The sequence below is a fragment of the Dermacentor andersoni genome, chromosome 1 (assembly GCF_023375885.2).
Source record: "Dermacentor andersoni chromosome 1, qqDerAnde1_hic_scaffold, whole genome shotgun sequence".
NCBI lineage: Eukaryota > Metazoa > Arthropoda > Arachnida > Ixodida > Ixodidae > Dermacentor > Dermacentor andersoni.
The window spans coordinates 29688894-29710454 of NC_092814.1; the positions used below are offsets into that span (position 1 = coordinate 29688894).

Genomic DNA, 21561 nt, shown 5'->3' on the forward strand with positions numbered 1-21561 from the left:
GAGCCGTGACAGCTGTAATAAATGCCGATAGTTAATTATCTTCATCAGTTGTGATGGTGAGCTTGCAGCAAGTTTGCACCAGTTCAAAACCATGCTGCTTTCTCAGGCATACTCGCATGCTTATGAGACACACTTATGCGACTAATTTGTTTCGGACAAGCTATTATGCATGTGCGCTGCCGTAAATAACAGGCATTAGTAAGACCACTTGCTTTAAGAACCGTGCTAGACATTTTGTCGCTTGTAGAGCTGGAGCGGTGTACAGGATTCCACTTGCTTGTGCAAAATGCTACGTCAGTCAAACGGGCTGGTGTTTAAGCGATAGGCAGAGAGTCAGGTGCAACACAGACGTCATTGCGGGTTTGGGACATTTGGCAGATCATTGCCATAGGTGCCAGTGCCGCCCCCCTTTTCGAAGCCACACTTGTTCTTGGCAAGTTAAACAAAAAAATTGTAGGCTGTTATACCGTACTTACTCGCGTAATGATTGCACCCTGGAATTTTGTCGTCAAAATTCGGTTTTTTATTTCCCGTGTAATGATCGCACCCCAAACTTGCCGCAGTGATACAGTTAAACCTGGATATAACGAAGTTGACAAAAGCTCGCAATTTTTCGTTACATGCAGGTTTTCGTTACATGCAGGTTTCGCGTGAAGGCTCGTACGAATGATGCAGAAACGAAACCAAATAGCTCAATATATCCGTGAAGGTGAACTCACCCTTCAATCATTTATTTTACACTAAAAAACTGCGTAATTTCCGCTTGCTTCTTCGGCACGAGTGTAGGCACAACACGCCGCTCCAAAGAGGCTAAATCGTGTAGAGCTCCTTCATCGTCGAGCGAGCCGACGAAACGGCGCATAACGTCCATTGCGTTCATCACCTCCTTTGCAGTAGGCACGTCACACGGATCTGCCTCACAAGCACCATCATCACCGCCATCCGGATTTTGCACGCTTTCAGCTACTGCTGCATCAGACATTTCTTCTGTAGTCACGGCGGCGTTGTCGGCAAACAAAAAGTCAGTCAGTTCAACGTCGTCGGGTACACCACCGTTAGTACATAGCTCGTTCCACGCTTCGGCCACATTGGACGGAGTAGAAAGGTCTTCCTCCTCCTCGTCGGCACCAGCCCGTGCGTTTTTGGCTATTCCGGCCTTTAAAAAGCAATTCGCGATAACTTCTGCCCTGACCTCTTGCCAGGAGGCAGCAAGCATCTCGACTGCTTGATAAATGTCGATCTTCATCTCCCGTTCCAGACGGATGTTGAGAAGTATTTTCAGGATTAGTCGGCGCCGGTAACAGCATTTAAAACTGTTAATGACCCCTTTGTCCAGGGGTTGTATTAGGGACGTGCAGTTGGCCGGGAAGTAATGCAGTTCGATGTTCGACAGCTGCAGGCCCTCGACGTGGTGCGCCGAGCAATTGTCCAGCAGTAGGCAAACTTGACGGCCTTGCCGCTTGACGTCCTGGTTAAATTCCTTTAACCACTCAGAAAATATTGGCCGAGTCATCCACGCTTTGGAATTCGCCACATACTTCACGGGCATACGCTTCGTTCCCTTAAAACACCTGGGATGGGCACTTTTGCTGACAACTAGCGGGACTCGCTTGTCTGTGCCGTCGAGGTTGGCACACAGCAGAATCGTTATGCGGAGCTTGCTCTGCTTTCCACCGCGGCAGTCATCGCCTTTTAACGCTAGCGTGCGGCCCGGAAGCATTTGATAAAATAGAGCTGTCTCGTCGGCATTGTAGACATCAGCCGCCTCGAAGCGACTCAGGATTCCAGGCAGCTTGTCAGCCACCCACGAAGCAGCAGCATCGCTGTCTGCGGAGGCAGATTCGCCGCTGATTACTCTTCCGACGACACCGTGCCGGCTCTTAAATCCCTGCAGCCACCCGTTGCTTGCCTTGAAATCGTCATGACCCAAGATACACGCAAAATCCTTTGCCTTCTGTTGCAAGATCGCGCCGCTTATGGGTACATTTCTGGCTCGCGTGTCCAAAAACCACGTGAACACTGCCTTGTCCACATCAGTGTATGTGGACAGCTTCAGTCTTTTTTTCTTCGAGCTTGTTCCCGACTCCACTGCGTTTCTGATGCTGTGTTCCGCACTCAAAATCGTTGATAGTGTGCTCGCTGGAATGCTGAAACGGGTGGCAACGTCCTTCTTTTTCTCGCCCGCGGAGACTGCATTTAAAATTGCGAGTTTGTCTTCAAAAGACAGAACTTTTCGTTTTCTGGCAGTAGAACTCATCACGACCAACCGACGACGCAGTTAGAAGCGGAGACGCACGACTACACGCCGACAGGCAGGCCTAGCACCTCCAAAACAAGTCGGACAAACCAGTACCAGAGCACAGTTGACACACGCACACGTGCAGAACGCAGGACAACACTCAAGATGGCGAATGCTACGCACCCATAGAGAAAGAAAAAAAAGTGACGGATATCGTTCGTCATCGTCCCTCCCCCTCTCCCTTCCGGCGCCTTGGCAATGAAAGAACCGGCTATCAGCGTTGCTTTTCAAGTGAATTCTTACACATAAGTGTGTATAAGCCGTTGAAACAAATGAAAATCACAAAATAAGAATGCTTGTCCTCAAATCCATACGAAACAAAATAATTCTGCAAGAGAAATCTGCTGCCGATACCAATGCCACCTGGTGCCACGCTAGACAAGCAAAGCCTGAAAAGACTGCTACGTTAGGCACGGAGCGGCGCTAGTTGCCGCCATCATCATCATCATCATCGCTAACTTTGCTCGGTCGCGGCAATCCCTGGCGTGCGCGTAGCTGCTGGCTCCTTACAGCATTAATATTCAATAATCTAGAGCATTTCTTCGGCCGAATTTTCCTTAAAAGTGCTAAAATTAATGACTGATCAGCTTTGGGAGTTCGTTACATCAAGGCTAACCGCCGCAACGCGTTCGTTACATCAAGGTCGAAAATACATGGGCTTCAATGGGGGCAGCGTTGGGGAATTCAAAAACTTCGTTAAATCCAGGAATTCGTTACATATAGGTTCGTTACATCCAGGTTTAACTGTATGTCGTTTGCCAAGTCTAGCTAATAATGATCATGCTTGCCATCTGTCGAATGCTACGCGTGACTTCAAGACAAACCAAGTGGTCTGCACGCACCAAACATTCTTAAGCAGATGCCCCATTTCATTCTCTTCATGGCTTTTTTTACACTTCCATGACAAAACAAAAGCTACAACCAAACTTGCTTTTATTATGTGTAGGCTTTATAATAGTTGTGGTCAACAACAACAACAAAAAGTCTTTCGATTCTTCTCGTCTGTACTCGTGGGCACGCAACAAATCGTGAGCGGCAACGATAGTAGCCACGTTTACAATGATACGTTGGAAGGGTACCCTATTCATACGCTGATGCTTGTAACACAGCTAAGATATTCGCCCACCCTTAGCGGAAACGTGCCATATTAGGATAGTAGTGAAGACAAATGCCGCAGTTTCCGCAGCATGCCCGCCATGTGTTTCTATGCCACTGGCAGCTAAGCACGCCCATCTGTTTCTGTCCCCTCAAAGTGGACATGGCTACGTTGTTGCCACAAACTTGCTGATATTAACGATATTATTCATTACTAATACGGAAGAAACTGTTTCAATGCACGTAATGTACTCACGAGAAGAAGAAAAATCGCATTCACTGCGTTCGGCTTGCTCCGCCGGCCGCCATTTTTGTTTTGGTGTCCCGCACTACATACAGCGGCAGCCGCCTATTTGTTGTCCTTTTGTCATCTCACAGCAAACGCGGGCTGAAAAAAATGTTCTTTTCACGGGAAATTTAACTCGCGCAATGATCGCACCCCTGAATTTGCGTCAATTTTTTTTTTTACAGCAAAGTGCGATCGTTATGCTAGTAAATACGGTATGTGAAGCATTCTGCAAAAAGGGAGAGGGAAGTAATTGCATCAGCATCCCCTTAATTGGCATGACAGAGAAGGAGGTGGACTTCCTACGTCAGGCTTTGTGATGACACGCATGAGCAGCAGTATGGTCTTGCTTTTGCAAAGATATTTATTATTTATTTATTTTTTGTTCTTTGTACACTCCTTCAAACTGTCAGTTGATAGTCCAGCGTCTTTCTGTCTACTTGGTTCCATTCCTAGTCATCTGCTTGCTTCCATTCCATTTTCTTTTTCTGCTGAAAATTTTTATGATGCAATTAACGCAGAACTAACTAGCACAATTTTCAGCTCTAAATGACATTCTAATTAAGAAGATTTGATTGAAAATGTCAAACAATAGGTATCCGCATTCATGTTCTTTGTTTGGTAAGTGATTTGATATGCTCATTGCATGCTACAAAAGCAGCTATGTCGATTGGCTTGTGACAGTGATGCATTGTTAAAGTGAGGGAGAAATACTACTTATCTAATCGCAGACACATCATGTGATATAGATAAGAAGAGCTGTTCAGTGCTTCAAAGGAAAACACCAAATTACTACAATGCTTGCGAGTGACTTTTCTGGTAGTTAGCTGCTGCACTTAACATTGTTTCATTGCAGATTTTATTGAGCAGCCAGGTGCTCGTCATTAACGTTATTTAGAAATGCCCGATAGCAAAGTTGGTTCTGTTGAATTCCCAGCACATCCATCAATAATCATTGATGCATCTTAAACGTTCAACATTTTTCTACTGCCTTGTCTTTGCAGTCACGGTCAGCCAAAGAGGCTGCCAAAACTGCGAGTGACTACAAGGAGGCTGTTGAGAGGGCCAGACTTCATTTTCAGAAAGAGATTGAAGCTCTGCTTCCAGAGACTAAATTCAGTGAGCCAGGTTAGTAACTCTCATTGTAATGTACTTGGTTTTGATTTCATTCTTGAATGTTAAACCTAAGTTATTTTTCTGATTTTCTCTTCAATGTTTGGGCAAATGCGAAGCTGTTGCCTGTGGAAGCTATGTTAAGGAGTGCTAATTCTGCACCGATTGCACCATTTTGATATGCAATATGCTGCTCCAAGTTGTGCCTAAAGTGGAAAAATGACTTTTCACTATGCTGCACCACAACAGCTTTGCATGCTTTTGGCTCCAGCAGTGTTCGGGGAAAGATAGCCAGGGTGGTGCAGGTTTTTGTCATTGATCTTGAAGTTAGTGTAAAAGGAACTTTTGTGTTCTGGCCGTCACTGGGCGTGAACAGCCACACCCAATGACTCAATGTGAACTCCAGATGTTGCGGTGCTTCTAGTGAGCCTTATGAGTAGCAAAGCGAAGTCAGTCACGTGGTTGTAGCATTTTTGTGGTCACATTGTTAGTGTGGTCCCTGCAGCCGCATTTTTCATTACCTGCACAGGGCATTACACACGTAGTCGGGCTCACTGTTACATTTTTCACTAGTTGATGCATATGCATCATTCCACAGGCGGGGCCCGACCAGCTTTCTGAAACCCATATGTATATATATAATATAATATTTCTTGCACTTGAAGAAACTTTGTGTGACCTCGAAAATTTGAGTGCTGAAGTGACGCCATTATATGAGTATATACAAGACCTCATTGTAGGAGACAGTTCAATTTCACAGCCTGAGGCCTCTCGGTGGTGTAATCATCCTTAGTGTAATTGTCGCATACTTGGCTATCACTAATACTGCTTCGCCTTTCCTGTGAAACTGCAGCCTCTCTCTCTCTTTTTGTGAGTCCGAGTATAAGTGCTGCTGCGCATGACTGCTATTGATTCTGATTTCGAGTGAATCCTGCTTGGCGTCATTTTGGTTACTAAGGAAATTATAGTGTTCCCCAATTATCATGCACCAAGGCTTTAGAAGAGAGCAGTTACGTTACTCGAAGAAAACCTAGTGCATATTGTTTCCAGTACAGTGGAGTAGCCGCCAGTAATTCTTTCATTATTGAGATTTAATTCAGTAATTGCAATTAATTATCTTACTTGAGACATACTGTCTTACTTTTCAACATGTCGATGAGGCATTTGCAGGCACCCCAAAATGACATCTAAATGCAGTGTTTTCAGCGACGTACTAATTGCGTACAATTTTTCCCGACTGGTAAAGAAACCCCACGAAATATGAAAAATACCACGTGACCGCGCTCCCACCCGCATTATAAAGCAGCTCCCTCAAATAAGCTGACTGAAAGCAACTGCTTTGCCTGTCACAAAGCTGAAAAGACAGTGCATCACCTTGATAATGGTACAGAAGGAGCACCAACAGCAGGTTTCACGGCTTCGCAGCTATTCCTTCCTCTTATTCCTTCGTCACACTTATTATTCGTGCCTCAATGCTAACCGATAACATTGATAACAAAAGCCCCTTGATAACGTGGCCAAAGCACTGCACATGAACTGCGAAAAGCAATGGAATAGGCATAGAATGTTTCAAAATCTCGGCATTGCTCGCGCCGCATCGAAAGAGTGCTCGCAAAGCTATATTTTGGGACAGAAACTTGCTTTGGACCAAAACCAAATTAAAGTGACCATTCTCTTTTTCATGAAAGTGTATACGTGCTACAAAAACAAGTTCGTGTCAAAAAATAAAAACGTAATAAACAGACCGGGAAGCAACCAACGTGTAGAGAAAAGGCAAAACTGATGCGTTCAAGAAAGTAAATATACCACTTCTAAATGAGCTGAATTGGTAATCAGGATGTATGCGCACACACATACACACACACACATAGATCATGTAAGCACAATCTTTCACGTAACCCCTAAGAAAGACATCAAGCGGAGCAAGGTCAGGTGACCTAGCCGGCCAATTTACAGGCCCGTGTCTTTCAATCTATTGCGCATGAAAAGTCCAACCAGCCAGTTTCGTGCTCAGCTGCCGCTGTGCGCAGGTGCCGCATCTTGCTGATGCCACAAAAGTGAAGACGTGACAGCGGGACTTCGTTGAGAAACTCATCCACCACTCCTTCAAGGATTTCGTCCACGTAATGCTGTCCAGTCAGTGTGTGATCGAAGAAGGGACCAATTATAGCAGCGGCATAAATTCCGAACCACACATTGAGCTACCACTGGTACTGGTGCCAATTGCGCTTTACCCTTGAAGTAGGTAAAGGCAAGGCGCAGAAGACCAGGACTTAGGAAGAAGAACACAAACGACAAGACGGGCGCCCGCCCGTCTTGTCGTTTGTGTTCTTCTTCCTAAGTCCTGGTCTTCTGCGCCTTGCCTTTACCTACTTCAAGCATGAACCAACTAGCCCAAGCAAGAGTTTTACTTGCGCTTTACCCAGTGTGCGTTGTAGTCACTCCAATAGTGTGCATTATCCAAATTTACTTGGGCGTTTCTGCAAAAATTGGCTTCATCTGTGCACATGTTGCTCAAAAAGTCCGGTGACTCATCATCTTTTGTGAGGACCCAATTCAAGAAATCTAGACAATTCTACAGGTCCATATCGTATAAGTATCAGTGCTGTTTAAGGTGGTGTGGGTGAAAGGCCGTCATTTAGAATACTCTGAGCCGATGACTTTGAAATCGGTACCTGGGTGGCCACGTCCCGCACGCTAGCATGAGCGTTTGAGGCCATAAATGCTAGAACATCCGCGCGTAGGCTTGGACTCAGAGATGGAGTCCTCCGCCGCTGTTTCTTGAAGCTGCTGGTTTGGCTCAGGTTTTGATAGTCGATGCATTTGGTCTACCGCCACACTTCCATGACTGATAAACAGTCGATCCTGGATATATCGAATTATTGCCTACATCGAACAGTTGAAAAATCCCCTTGGGAATCCCGTGCAAAAGTATAGCGCTATTGTTCACGTATATAGAACTCCCGTGCACCGGCATATCGATGTGTCGAACTCCCTGCTAAACTGCGCCCAGGCAAGTGCGCTTCTCCCATCGCATCGCACCCCCGCAAGTGCGTTTTTCCTCAGGAAGATCTCTCGATGTTCCCGCGATCTCACGCGCGCCACCCCGTACTCTGAGAGAGGGGCGTGTGGGTAAAAGGCACGTGACGAGGAGCACTTGGAGTGCGAGTGGGTGGGAAAGGGAAGCGGGAGGGAGAAACCACGCTGACCGTAGGCGCCCATTTCCTGTGTTTTGGTTGGTTGACACCGCTGGCGCAGCGAGATGTACGAGGTCAGTGCAGCTTGGGCTTGTGGTAGTGCGGAGACGCAGAGCAGTGCGCCTTCCGATTCGCTTTGTTCCTTTCATTCACGAGGCCAACGCGAAGGCTTGAGACTCGTGTGGTGCAGTATGTTTTTATTTCCGCTTTTGGCACGTGTTCCGGAGCCATGGCCGCGAAAAAACGCAAGAATTTGGATTTTTCTACAAAGGCGGACATCATTCGACGGGTGGAGGCTGGCGAGAAAAAGTCGTCGGTCGCCACAGCGTTCGGCATTCCTCGCAACACCCTGAATACGATCCTCAAGAACATGCCTGGACAGCGAATCTCGCGAGCTCTTAGCATTTCCAGGTGCCATCCCAGGCAGCGTTACAGCACGCGATTTCGTCAGGGCTGACGACGGATCTGCAAGCTGTAGCAGATCGCGCTGATGCGGAGATTGTGGCTGACATTACGGGTGATGAGGTCGCAGACTCGAGCAGCCGCGAAGATTCCGACGAAGAGGACCAACCACCATGCACTGCAGCTGAACTTGCATCAGCTTTCAGCGTCATTCGCCGCTGTTGTGGCACTATGGAAGGAGCTGGCCTTTCTCATTTGGACACTGTCGACAAGCTTGAGGACAGCTTAATGAACTTGATGGTGCAGAAGCAAAAGCAAGCTAAGGTCACAGATTTTTTTCTTCTGAAATAAAGTGCTCTGGTCATCGCGCTGTGTTTTTGTTTTTTTACGCGACTTAGGGGCACAGATCGGTAAGTTCCCGTTAGTCACGACATTGGGAAACTTCCTTGAGATGTGTGGAGTTGTTAGAGAAGATTTGACATGCATATTTTATGTTTCGAATTATCGATATATATCGAACTATTTCGCGATCCCTTTCGAGTTCGATATATTCGGGATCAACTGTATGTATTTGCAGCCTTCTTGTGGCCATTTGCAGATCGCAAGGCAAGGATCATGTTTACCTTCTGCTCATTAGAGAAACACATAGTGACTGGGACGAAACGAAATGCACCTTTACACTTTTGCACTGACATTGTCAATTTGCTTTCGTGGTGTTAGGTGTTGTGGCAAAAAATAAAATAAAAAGAAAACATTTGTGCATCTTATCTATGCTAAGAGAAGAGCTATCACAGCTTGTTTCCAACTAACACCAAACGTGGCGTGTTACTTCGGCCGGGGCGTGGTAGACAAGGCACCATATCGATTACGATGTTTTTCTTTATTTTCTTTATTTCGTTTTGGATAACTCAGAGGTAGCCTGCTCGAGGGCGCTGTTTTATGATCCGGGTGGGAGCACAGCCTCGTGATATTCTGAATATTTCACGAGGTTTATTTATCGGTCAGAAAAAAGTTAGTACGCAATTAGTATGTCGCTGAAAATACCGCAGTTAAATGTCCTTTGGCTGTGCCTTCAAATGCCTCATAGACACGTTGATAATTAGGATAGTATGTCACAAGTTAGATAATTAATTACAATTACCTAATTAAATCTCAGTAACAAAAAAATTACTGGCAGCTACTCCACTATACTGCAAATAATACGCATTAGATTTGCTTCAAGTGACGCATTGCTGTTTTTTAAATCTTGATGAATGATAGTTCATTGGGACACCCTGTATATATTTGACCTTTGCATGCAAGTGATGTTTCCATCCCTGATAAATGTTGTAAATTATTAGAAATGTTTTCTTTTTTGATGAGTCGTTAGCATTGCTTACTGGAAAGAGAAGCAATACTGATATATACAACATTCACATGCATTTGACATGCCATTAAAAGAGTCTGCTGAAGGGGTCAGTGATGCCTATAGGTTTTTTCCATGGCCAAAACAGCATGCAAAGCAATTTGAAGCGTGGTGAACATACAGCAACATATTCATTCTCTAGACATAGGCTATCCATACCTTTAGAAGTAAATTTTAATTATCTGCCTCCATCTCTTTCCAAATTATAATATATAATTGTGTGTGTGCATGCTGTTTACAGTGGAAACTTAAAACAATTTTGAAGTGAGAAAGTACGAATGCGGCAGCCACCGCTAGTGCTTCTAATGCGCGTGTCCTCCTATTGTCAGGATTTGCAGAATTAAAGCGAAAGTATGAATTAAAGGCTGTGCACGTCTGCGCCAACAGTGATGCAGTAGGCTATTAGCCCCAGTAAAATTTCATGTGAAACGGTCGAGGAAAGTCAAAAGAAACCTCAAATGATGTGGGTGACAAAGCTCTGGTAATGGCACTTTAGGTGTGTGTCTGGGGGAGGCTTCGGGATCGCCCGGGGCGGGGCGGGAGGGGGGGGGGGGGGGGATTTTTTAGAGGGGGCTTGGGCCCCGGAGCCCCCCCATAGTAGGTGCCTATGCATCATTCTACACTTGGACAGTATAGGTGAACATACATAAATTGTTTTTGTGTTGTTCTTTCGTAGCAGAAATTATATATATGTGCTTGAAGTTGGTGCTGATTGTTCTTACACGTAGGGCTTATTATGCTCCACTGCCTGAACGAACTGTGTTGCCATTAATTTTTGGGAACACACGTTTAAACCTCATAGGATATTTGCTGAGTTGTTACTGTCTTTTCCTGTTAAAATGCGCTTCTGTTTAAACTGTGGAGTGGACCTTATTGCTCGTGAGTGCATGCAGCAGCAGCCTAGGTTGTCTCACATTTAGAAATTTTGCAGTGCGTTTATTAGAGCTGCGATATCTGCACATGTGCACTTTTACATTCTTGTTTCGCATGTGCCAGTAGAGGAAACTGATTTTGTTATATTGTGAGCACCTATAGTAGTATACTGAATTGGTGGCACTGTGTCTGCCTATGCGAAAACAATTAAAACAAACTGGTATCAGTCTGTAAAATGCTTCTCCTGTTTGAACTCTTTAATCTATGAAAACAATAAACCAAGCAGGCCACCGTGAGATGCTTTGTCGTTATTTTCCCATCCAATTACATTAGGTGTGGCAGAAGTCCAGAGAGGCCACACATTCTAGCAAAAGGGAACTCCAGCCTTGAGATTGCACTTGCAAAGCTTCGAGAGGTGGAGAAACAGATATGTAAGAACATCAAGTGTTAGGTGCATCTAAACTATGCTGTTACATTACCTACAAATGTATTTGAATAAATCACTGTTGTGGTAAATAATCCTAAAGTTTCCACACATTCTGTTGGAAAACATCTCTAGTCACTTTACCAGCCCTGATAAGATAATACAGTCAGCATCCAATTTTTCAGAGCCCCTGGGGTCTACGAAAACGTCTGAAAAAATGCATGCCTTTTATTGCCTCTGAAGGCTTAAATGGCCGCAGGCACATCCAAAATATTAGGCATATCGGTGCTCGTACTGTGACAGCAGATGACGGGTGCACACATGTATATTTAAGGAATGCAGACGGTCCCGTAACAATTACCCCTTCCCACTCTTAATATGCTTCACTGCAATACTTTTCCTATACTTTGCTGCGTAACGTTGCTGTATTGAGTCAAAGCTGACTTTCAGGAACGTGTATATGCAACGCGTTTTACTTTCCAAGCTTCAAAGCCATTGGTGAGGTTTACAGAGGCAGAATTGGGGCCATTGCTGACAGCGGCGAATTCTTTAAATGAAAAACTCGGCACTGAACAACAAGAAGCTTGGTAACGAACGTATAAATAGCTAGGCTTAGCTTTGCCACGGTGCGGTGGTGGCTATGGCCATGGAGTTTCCTGCAGTATACTAGAGGAAACTCTGGTGCTGCAATCATTGAGCCACCATGGAAATTATGGGATGTACATGGATTTGTCTGATCGTGTTTGTGGATTCAGACGTTCTTGTGGATTCGTTTATTATGCTTCGGATGCCTTTATTGTTGTAAATTTCAGAGCAATCTATACTTTTCTAAGTGCAGAAGACGCTGCAAACATGCACAATCGCTGCTAATTGCAATGGTTCAGCTTGTCAAGGAGGCCAAATCGAAACAAGCCAAGCGCCTCAAGGCACTGGTTTGCCTGCGATAAATTCATAAGGGTGTTATACGTCGCTTGTCGATGCGTGCGACATATTGCAATATTGTGCTAGAGGTCCTGGGTTCGAATCCTGCCATTGGACAATTTAAATATTGCTCATTTAATTATTTATTATGCAGTACATTGTTGAAAATGACGAGTTCATATAGTCACAAAGCAGTTTGAAGCCTGAAGGATGAAGTTTAGGCAAATCCACGTACTTCCCATAATTCTCATGTTGGCTCAACCTCTCCCATTGCAGCTCCCGTAGACACTAGCACCAGAGTTCCCGCTAGTAATTATTGTATAAAGCTCTATGACTACGGCTGCCAGTGGATCTGCATGCGAGAGCGCCGGTTCGAAGCAGCGAGATAATGAAAATGGCGGAAGTGGTGGCTTCGATTAATTCTGTTTCTGACCTGCGGTCTTAAAGTCCGGAAAATTGGTCGCCAAAGGGCATTTGCATCCAAAATTTCAGACGTGCTTATAAATTGACTCTAAGGGGCATGTGGCGGTACTGCAAAGGCTTACAAATTAACGGAATTTCTGAAAAATCTGGTGTCTGGAAAATTGGTCGTTGACTGCACAAAAATTCTATGAAAAATAGCCTAAAGCTGCCCTTCAACACTTCTTTAATGCTGCAGGATGCAAGCTTTTGGGACTGTTAGCCCATTTAATCATATTAATGCTCTAAAATAAAATTTTCATGCTCCAGCTTGCTGAACTGCTCTGGAATGAAATTTTACCTGCTTCAAAAATTGTTTCAAGATGACTTCGGGCATTCCTAAATCACAATATGTACTGTGAAGTAATTGAGAAGTTAATTAGTTAAATATGTGTTTATATATGTCATTCTAGTAATGTCCCCCTCGTTGAATAATCCAGCTCAACGATTAGAATTACACTATCTGCCACAGGTGATCTTTTAAATTTTCGTAAATCTTGGAAATGATCACCCCGTATGAAGAAAATGGAGAACCCAGTGATAGATGTGCTGTGCCTATTGCGCCAAGCTGCACCGTGAAAGAAATCCTGCTACATGCTGCGCAATATTGTCGTTTATGGCAGGTATTGTGCCGGGCCTGCGCTGACCCGCACCTGCTCCAAATTCGAAACACATACTTTGTGCACGCGAAAAGGCGTCGCGCATCAAGCCACACTTTCTCGCGACTCACCCTCACACACTTTTCATCACAGCTACAGCATATAGACCTAACCATGTTTGCAAAGAGTAGGCAACGTCAATGTATTCTATAGTACAGTCAATGACTGATTTTTCGGACCCTCTAGGGAACGTAAAAACGTCCGAAAATTCAGGCAGTCCGAAAAAATGAATGCATGCAAAGAAACGCACTTTTTTCCTTTTTTTTCTCGGATCTAGAGGTAAAGGGTGAAGTACCAGGCTTCCGAAACCCTGCCAAAGCATCAGTGAAGTGGCTATAAAAAGAGGCGTTCAAAAACTCTGTATGCAGCCAGCTGCCGGTTTATTATGTACATGTGCATCGTCGGGCAGCCGGTGTTATTGCTGCAGTGGCTTGAAGAACTTGTTGATTGTTGTTTGGACGGCGTTCCGGTTGCATGTGATCATATTCACCTCGATCTGAGCAAGGGTCATGTCAGCACTGTACACCGATGAAAGAGCTAACAGTGCTCTCGTCAACTCGGCGCTTGTAGGCGGCGCAGGCATTGGCTCCTCATTTTCAACATCGGAGTCTTCTGAATCCCTCACAACCTGACGGACTATTTCCTCGTCAGTCAGTTCTGCGCCGGTACTAACCGACGGTACTGCTTTCCGCGCTTCGATGCCATCGGCGATCACGACGAAGACAGAGGGGGGGGCCATCGAAGGCAAGCGAAATGCTCAAGTTGCGAACGGTGAAGTTCGCTGACGAGCGTCGAAGCACCTAGGCCTAGCGTCGCAGAGCACACTTGACACAACAGCACAACCACACACCATGCTAGCCAAAACGTGGCCTGCGCCCTGCTATGGTGCCCTCTAGCCACCATAGCCCTGCGCCATGTGGCCTGCGCAAACAAACGAGATGGAGCCACTCCGGAAACTCCACCGGAGGCGGAAGTGCGGCGATGAACATAGCCAGCGTGGCCAGACCAAATCGGTGTGTGACGGCTAGATTCGGCTAGTTGTGGTTCAAAGCGGTGATATGCTTCGGCTGCAAGGCGATTGCCTTCGCAAGGGCGCTGTGCGAGGAGCTAAAGGACCTTCCGTAGCATCAAAAAGTCCGGAAAATTGGACGGCGGGGGGTTCAAGCGTCCGAAACTTCAGATGTCCTTATACATTGATTCTATGGGGCTCGTGGTGGTGCCACGAAGACGTCCGAAATATCAGGCATGTCCGAAAATTTGGGCGTCCGAAAATACAGTCGTTGACTGTATTCTGGGCCCTATAGCGCCATTGCATAGGTTCCACCTACATTCATCGCGCTTTGGGGGGGGAGGTGCTTAAGCCACGATTTGATTATGAGACATGCGGTAGTGTGGAACTGATTATTAATTTTGATTACCTTGGCTAATTTGACGTGCACCAAAGCATGTTCTTGCATTTCGCCTCCATCGAAATTCGGCCGAATGAAATAGTAGGCTTATCTCGCTGACCGCTGCAATAATCATTGACGGCGTCTGCGATGTGGCCGCAGCTCGTCATAGTGCGCTTATTTTTGACAATTCGATTAATGTGGACTTAAATGAACTGGTTTTGTCTGTGCGAATAGCAAGCGAAATATAGTGCTTGCAAGCCACTCGAGCCACCTTGCTGATTGGTGTTTGCTTTCCGTCTGCAAGACGAAATGCCGTCGGTTCGTTGCTAGTGGTCACGCCAGTTGTTTAGTACTAGGTGCTGCTTTACGAAACACTCGCACATTTGGTATCATGTTGTTCTATTAAGTACTAATTCATGTGAAAAACAAGCTGCAGCAGATTTCTATGTTGCCGTGAGTGACGATAGAAGCGATCGCCTGGGCTGGACAATATATGGGGCCGGTGAGGTACCTGCCCTACGGCGATGCCGGTTGTGTATAGGCCCGCACAATTTTAGCTGTTGGCCACAACTGTCTGATCACTCCAACTGTGTACGAACTGTGCATTTTATTTCGCACGCGGTAATTAACACGTATAGGCACGTTGATGACATGCACACTGCAATTTACGTAGTTGGGACCGTGCTGCTGAGAGTAGTCCTCCATGCTTTCTTGCCATACTTTGGTTCCAAGCAACATTGAGGGGAATGCCTTTGTGAATATTCCTGTGAATTCTTGAGACCTTAGTTATATGCAGGCACTTAAGGATGTGAGGGGGAGGGGGTGCAAGCCCCCACAGCCTCAGTTCTATTAGCTCCCTGCCTTTCCATTTTGAGGGCTAAGCAGGTTTGTTGTGATACAAATACATGCTCTTTACCATAGTTGCTCTTCCGGCTGCTGAATAGTAGTACTACTAGCATGCTTTGTGGCAGTGGTGTAGAGAAACTCGTGAAATTAACCTGTTGTACATGCCTCAGAGTCAGGAGCACTAATCGAAACAATCACGCTTAAGATGTACCATATTTACTCGCATAATGATCGCACTCGCATAATGATCGCACCCCTGAATTTTGTCGGCAAAATTCGATTTTTTTTATTTCCCATGTAATGATCGCACCCCGAACTTGCCGCAGCGATATGTCGTGTGCCAAGTCTAGCTAATATTGATCGCGCTTAACATCTGTCGAATCCTACGCGAACGACTCTTCAAGACAAACCAAGCGCCCTGCACGCATCAAACATTCTTAAGTAGATGTCTCATTTCATTACTTTCATCACTTTCCGCACTTCCATGACTAAAAAATGCTGCGACCAAACTTGCCTTTATTATGTGTAGGCTTTATAATGGTTGTGGTCAACAACAAAAAAGGCACCTTTCGATTCTTCTGATCTGCACTCGTGGGCACGCAACAAATCGTGAGTGGCAACGATAGTAGCCACATTTAGACTGATATGTTAAAAGTATACCCTATTCATACGTCGACACTTGTAACACAGCTAAGGTATTCATCCACCCTTAGCGGAAACGTGCCATATTAGGATAGTAGTGAAGACAAATGCCGCAGTTTCCGCAGCATGCCCGCCATGTGTTTGTATGTCACTGGCAGCTAAGCGCGCCCGTCTGTTTCTGTCACCTCAAAGTGGACATGGCTAAGTTATTGCCACAATCTTGCTGATATTAACAATATTATTCATTACTGATACGGAAGAAACTGTTTCAATGCACGTAATGTACTCAAAAGAAAAAGAAAAAGATCGCGTTCGGCGCGTTCGGCTTGCTCCGCCGGCCGCCATTTTTGTTTTAGTGTCCCGCAGCAAATGCGGGGCTAAAATTTTTTTTTCTTTTCGCGGGAAATTTAACCTGCGTAATGATCGCACTCCTGATTTTGCATCAATATCTCTCGCAAAAAAGTGCGATCATTATGCGAGTAAATACGGTAATCTGTAGTGATGGCACATTGTAGAGGATGCGAGTGTTGTATGTCAATGTCAACACCAACCTCCTTGGTCGACACAGCGATCACCCGCAGTTAAAAAAAAAAAAAATGCTCATTTAGCGGCAACTGCAGGACCCGCATTTATCAGAGAAGCAGGTTTAATGAATAATTTGCCTAGAATGGTAGCAGGAAAATATCCTAACAAGCCAAGGTCTGGGAAAAAAGTTGCAGAGGCAATTGGCCGTGCCTTACAACTTCTCACAACGTCCACCAGAAAGCCGCCATCTTTAGTTAGGCTTTAGGACAGTAGTACCATCTCTACCTCCTACTCAAAATGTGTGGGCTTGATTGCCGATTCTGGTTACTTTTTCTTTTCCCCGAATTCTTTTTTCTTCTTTAATTATAGAGTAGAGAAGGCCTTATAAATAGCCGAATTCCCAACATCTGTGGCTGCATTCCAAATTGAGCGGAATGCAAAACTGCTCATAAGTTTAAATTTCAGTAGTCCCTTGTGGTCAAAGTTAATCCATAGCCCTTCACTATGGCATCTGTCATAGCTCCAGCATAGCTTTGTTTCACACAGATGAGCCAACACCATATGCAAGTTCTATGTTGACTGGTGGCCTATATTGCCAATTCAAATTGTTTGGCCTCATTTCTTGTTACCGGCTTTCATGTGAATACTTTTGCGCCTCTTACACTAGTATTTAAGAAGGCTGGCTTACTGCTCAGATTCAATTTTTTTGTATGTGTGTGTGTATATGTGTCATAAAAACTGATGTGTTCTTCTTTCAAACAGGGCAGAAGCTGTCTGAAGATGAACTGAATTTGCTACTTGCTCATGCCCACCGGAAAATAGAAAACTTGACCAAGGCTCATGTCAAAATGCAGGTGACTTTTGCAGATGTGTTCATGTGGTATTGAATGCAGAACCTTGTCCGACAGTGGACATTAGCAGGCTGATGATCATGATGAAACACCAGAAAGGTTCAGGAAGTTAGTGGTGACTAGGATTTTCTTTCTTTTTTGCAAGGTTGATAGAGTTGCCCACATCTGATTGTATGTATGCATGCCTTAATTTATTACTAGTATGTACTTACATTGTACCATTACTGAGGTTTCTTAAAAGGTACTGTCTGCCATTGTTCAAGGACCTTCTATATTGTAGTGCAATAGAAAGCCTGCAATTCTAACTGTCTAAACATGCAGTGGTTTCTCTGTAAAGCCAATAAAAATTTTATTGCGATAGCACTTATATGGACACTCCAAGGGAATTTTGTGCCAGCGGCGTCATCATGCGGCTTCGCATATATCAGGTATTTCCGCGAACACTTTCAAAAACTTTTAAAATTTCCCGTGGCAGATATCACAATTCTATCCCATGAGCTGGTCTGCTCGAAGTTGCCGACGTTACTTGAACAAAAAATTGAAATGCAGAATCTACTAATTAACAAAATTTGCTAATTAAGTTTTTAATCATAATTACCTTATGGCACATATTGCAATTTATGAGTTCTAGCCGGGGAGTTCGCAAAACAGATCTATTTGGAATGAATTCTCAGGATGACACCAGTTTCAAGATATTCATTCCTGAACTTGTGGAGAAATGCATTGGCGTCCCAGTTACTTTTGTGCTTCAATGAATGAAAAAACGTTTTGTTAAGAAAGTAAGCGGAATGACAGTGCATTTTTACCCCAATTTTGACGGCATATATGTCACAAATGGTGTCAGCCACACAATTCCTTTCAAGTGGATGTGCCTTGCAGTCTCACCCGCTAGAATTTGTAAATTGCAGTATGTGCCATAAGGCAATTAGTTAAAAATTGAATTAGTGAATTTTTGTTAATTAGTCAATTATGCACTTCAATGTTTTGTGCAATTATTGTCTGCCTCTTCGAGTAGGCCAGCTCATAGACTAGAAATGTACTATCTGCCACAGGCAATTTTTAAAAACATTTTGAAGTGTTCACTGAAACACTCTGTATTTAGGTACATGTATGCTATATGTTTATTCATGCCTTATATGTCAGTTATATTGCTACACTGTGAATACTTATGTGAATACTGTGAATAGAATCGCTAAAGTTGCTACTACCAGGTCTTACGTTCCTGACCAAATTATTCCTTAGAAGTTAGAGAATAACAGCCCGCAAGCAAATTTAATCAATCCTAATGTTCACAGCTCGTGCCTTTCATCTTAAAGGGACGCTAAAGGCAAATATTAAGTCAAGCTAAAGTAATAGATTAGTGCTCGAGAATTTCTAAGACAGGAATATCAACGCGAACAGAGTCTTAATGATCAAGAAGTTGAGGTAAATGCAGTACATGATTAGACTTCCCAGGGACATTCAAGCACTTGCCCGATGAAGAAAGCACTCCACAGTTACTCCGTCCCTAGTAAAAACATCCTTGTATTGTATTATAAGACAAAATAAAATTCTACGTGTCCAGTTCTATTTTATTTTTAGGAAAAATAAGTCATTGAAATTACCCTTGGCAATGATGCGGGCGGTAAAAAGGTTTTGTTGTCGCTTGACTCCGCGCTGCCCACGCTTTCGTGGTTCAGTAGTTTCATTATCACGTAGTGCTGCTCTGGTTTTGCTGGCTCACAAAACTAGCAAAAAGTGCAAGTAGCAGAGAATTCAACTTCCATGTGACGTCATGAGATGCCCGAACAGTCTACACCACTTGACCAAAAAGCAGCTGCAGCGGTGAATTCACCGCTCACTCTTGGCTCAGTACCGCTGTCTGTCGGACGCCGTTTTACTCACCGACGGCAGCAAAGGGTGGTGATGTAGTATGCAACATCACCATTCCCCGGTTAGGTGGTGGGAGATTAGAATTTCGTAAAAGGTATTCGGACACTTCGGGTGCGATTTTCTCGTAAACTAAGTTTCTTGGCACGAAGCAAGCGTTGTGAGGTTTCTGGAACGTTTACACCTCTGTCCCAATGTCCAGTTCGCCTGTGTTTACCCAAATACTGGACAAGCTAAATCTCTCTATTGTTGACACGGTATGAAACCGTATCTTTTGCTGCCGACTCTCAAGTTCAACAAAACAAATTTTTTCTCATTCAAGATTGCTTTTCCGATCGCGTGATTACACGGAAAATTTTGTGGCCTCCTCCATGTAAGAAAAATTCATCAGTGACTTTACTTATTCCTATAAAAGGTTGAATTTCTATCAAATTTCAATATAACGAAGCAAGTTGCCTATTTTACCGACTTCGTTATATGAAGGTTTAACAGCATATCGAATTACTTCGGGGTCCTTTCGAATTCGATATATCTGGGATCGACTGTACAAGCTACCAACCAATTTTTCAGACGCCTGATTTTTCAAACCTACAAGATTCCTGCAGTAAAACCACCTACCTCTTGCACCAATGTATAATGCCAATAAGCAAAATTTTGGGCGCTGTATAGTGTTAAGCCATGAGCCATGCGCGCGATACCACAAACAGTGGTGTCCGTGAACAAGTTACCCCCATGTCAACAGGCACGAAACCACAACTTTGGTTGCTGACTCCTGGCGAAGCAGTGATGGTTAGACCTAGTGGCCTAAGCAGTGCAGCTGGCGGATTGACTGGTGACATGCCATCGCAATAAGCTCGCTGTCATATGTTTGCACTCATACACCCTATCTGAGATCAAGTGTGAAATCAGATGCAAGGGATAGGCTGATGGTCGTAGTGTAGCGAATTATGAATTCATGCATAGTTCCTTTTATGTCTGAAAAGTCTGTTAGTGGCGGATGCATTTGGGCCAGCAACTTGGCTTAGTTGGACCACAGTCGACAAGCCTGCCTGCCAATCTCGTACAATAGCACGAATTGCACGGTTGAATATTTGCGGTGGTGCAGTGTCCGTGTATGCAATTTATTGTAGTTCTACCAATATGGTAAGACGTCGACCGTTCATCAAAATGACTCACGGAGGCGACCCACTTCTGTTTCTTTCCCATAGACCTGATTGGCTTTTGTGGCAGCGTGCAAATATTCGAAACTTCGAATGTTCAATTTAAATCAGTTAGCATTCAATTCGATTCGCAAGCCTCTTTTACTATTCTAAATATTCTTACCCCCTAAAAATTTCGGTTCTCGGTTCTTTAAGTCACCTTGGTCGCTGTATAGCCGTGTTATGGGCGAAACACACAGACTGCATTGTGGGGAAGCATAATTGCAGTGAAGCAGTGAAGCATATCAAAAGTGTGATGCATTGTTACGGGGCCACAGCTGGTGCTTATGGCTACCCAACACTATCAGCTCAAGCATCCAAACTGTGCTGCCTCTTCATGCATCTGGACAACACCAACCACCTAGTGGAAACCCCTGTGGCTTTTACTAATCTGGCTAAATGTTTCCGAACTACAAATTTTACTAAGTAGCAAGCTTGGCAATGGTTTTAGACCCTCATTCTAAAGTAGATCTGCACCACTAGGATGCTTCAATGGCAAACTGGATTCGGAAACTCGCTTTAAAAGAAGAAACATTTTAACACCAAGACTCCCAGATATGAGGTGCTACGCAAAGGTTCCAGGAATATGAAAAGCTCGTACAAACTGAGTGGTACACATTTTCGCTGCTAGATGTAGCTAGTAGTATGCCTTGTAGATCAGTGTGCTGAACAACTTGCTTTAAGAAGTATTGTTTTGCGAAGTGTTGTTTTACCACACAACGTTTCACTGATTTGGCGGTGCATTTCTTAGCAACCAATATGGCAGACATCAAGGAGCAAAGGATTTGCATCAAGTTTTGCTTTAAACTTGGCAAAACTGCAGCAGAAACTCATCGTATGCTAGAGGATACCTTTAGAGTCGACACCTTGAGCCAAAGTATGGCGTTTTTATGGCATAAATGCTCGAAAGAGGGTTGAATGTCTGTTGATGATGACGAACGTTCTGGACACCCATCAACGATCAAAACCCTGGAAATTATAACGGAAGTTTGTAAGGCTATCCTTGGAAATTGCAGGCTAACTATAAAGGATGCTTGCGACATTGTAGGGTAATCATACAGCACAGCTCAGTGAATTTTGTTGTTTTGAACATCAGGCACTTTGC

At 44.4% G+C, this 21561-nt stretch overlaps 2 protein-coding genes across 2 annotated transcripts in view; one reads left to right on the forward strand and one right to left on the reverse strand.

The window, feature by feature from the left end:
• Positions 1–21561, forward strand: part of LOC126545473 (MICOS complex subunit MIC60-1-like) — a 112816-nt gene that overhangs the window by 55559 nt on the left and 35696 nt on the right. The window contains exons 10-11 of the mRNA XM_050193357.3: positions 4685–4808; positions 17300–17391. Of these exons, the coding sequence (XP_050049314.1) occupies positions 4685–4808; positions 17300–17391 (216 nt within the window). The remainder of the gene's footprint in view (positions 1–4684; positions 4809–17299; positions 17392–21561) is intronic.
• On the reverse strand, positions 693–3038 carry LOC140215201 (tigger transposable element-derived protein 6-like). Its single transcript, XM_072285896.1, has one exon. The coding sequence runs from the start codon at positions 2255–2257 to the stop codon at positions 731–733; it is 1527 nt and encodes a 508-aa protein (XP_072141997.1). The 5' UTR covers positions 2258–3038; the 3' UTR covers positions 693–730.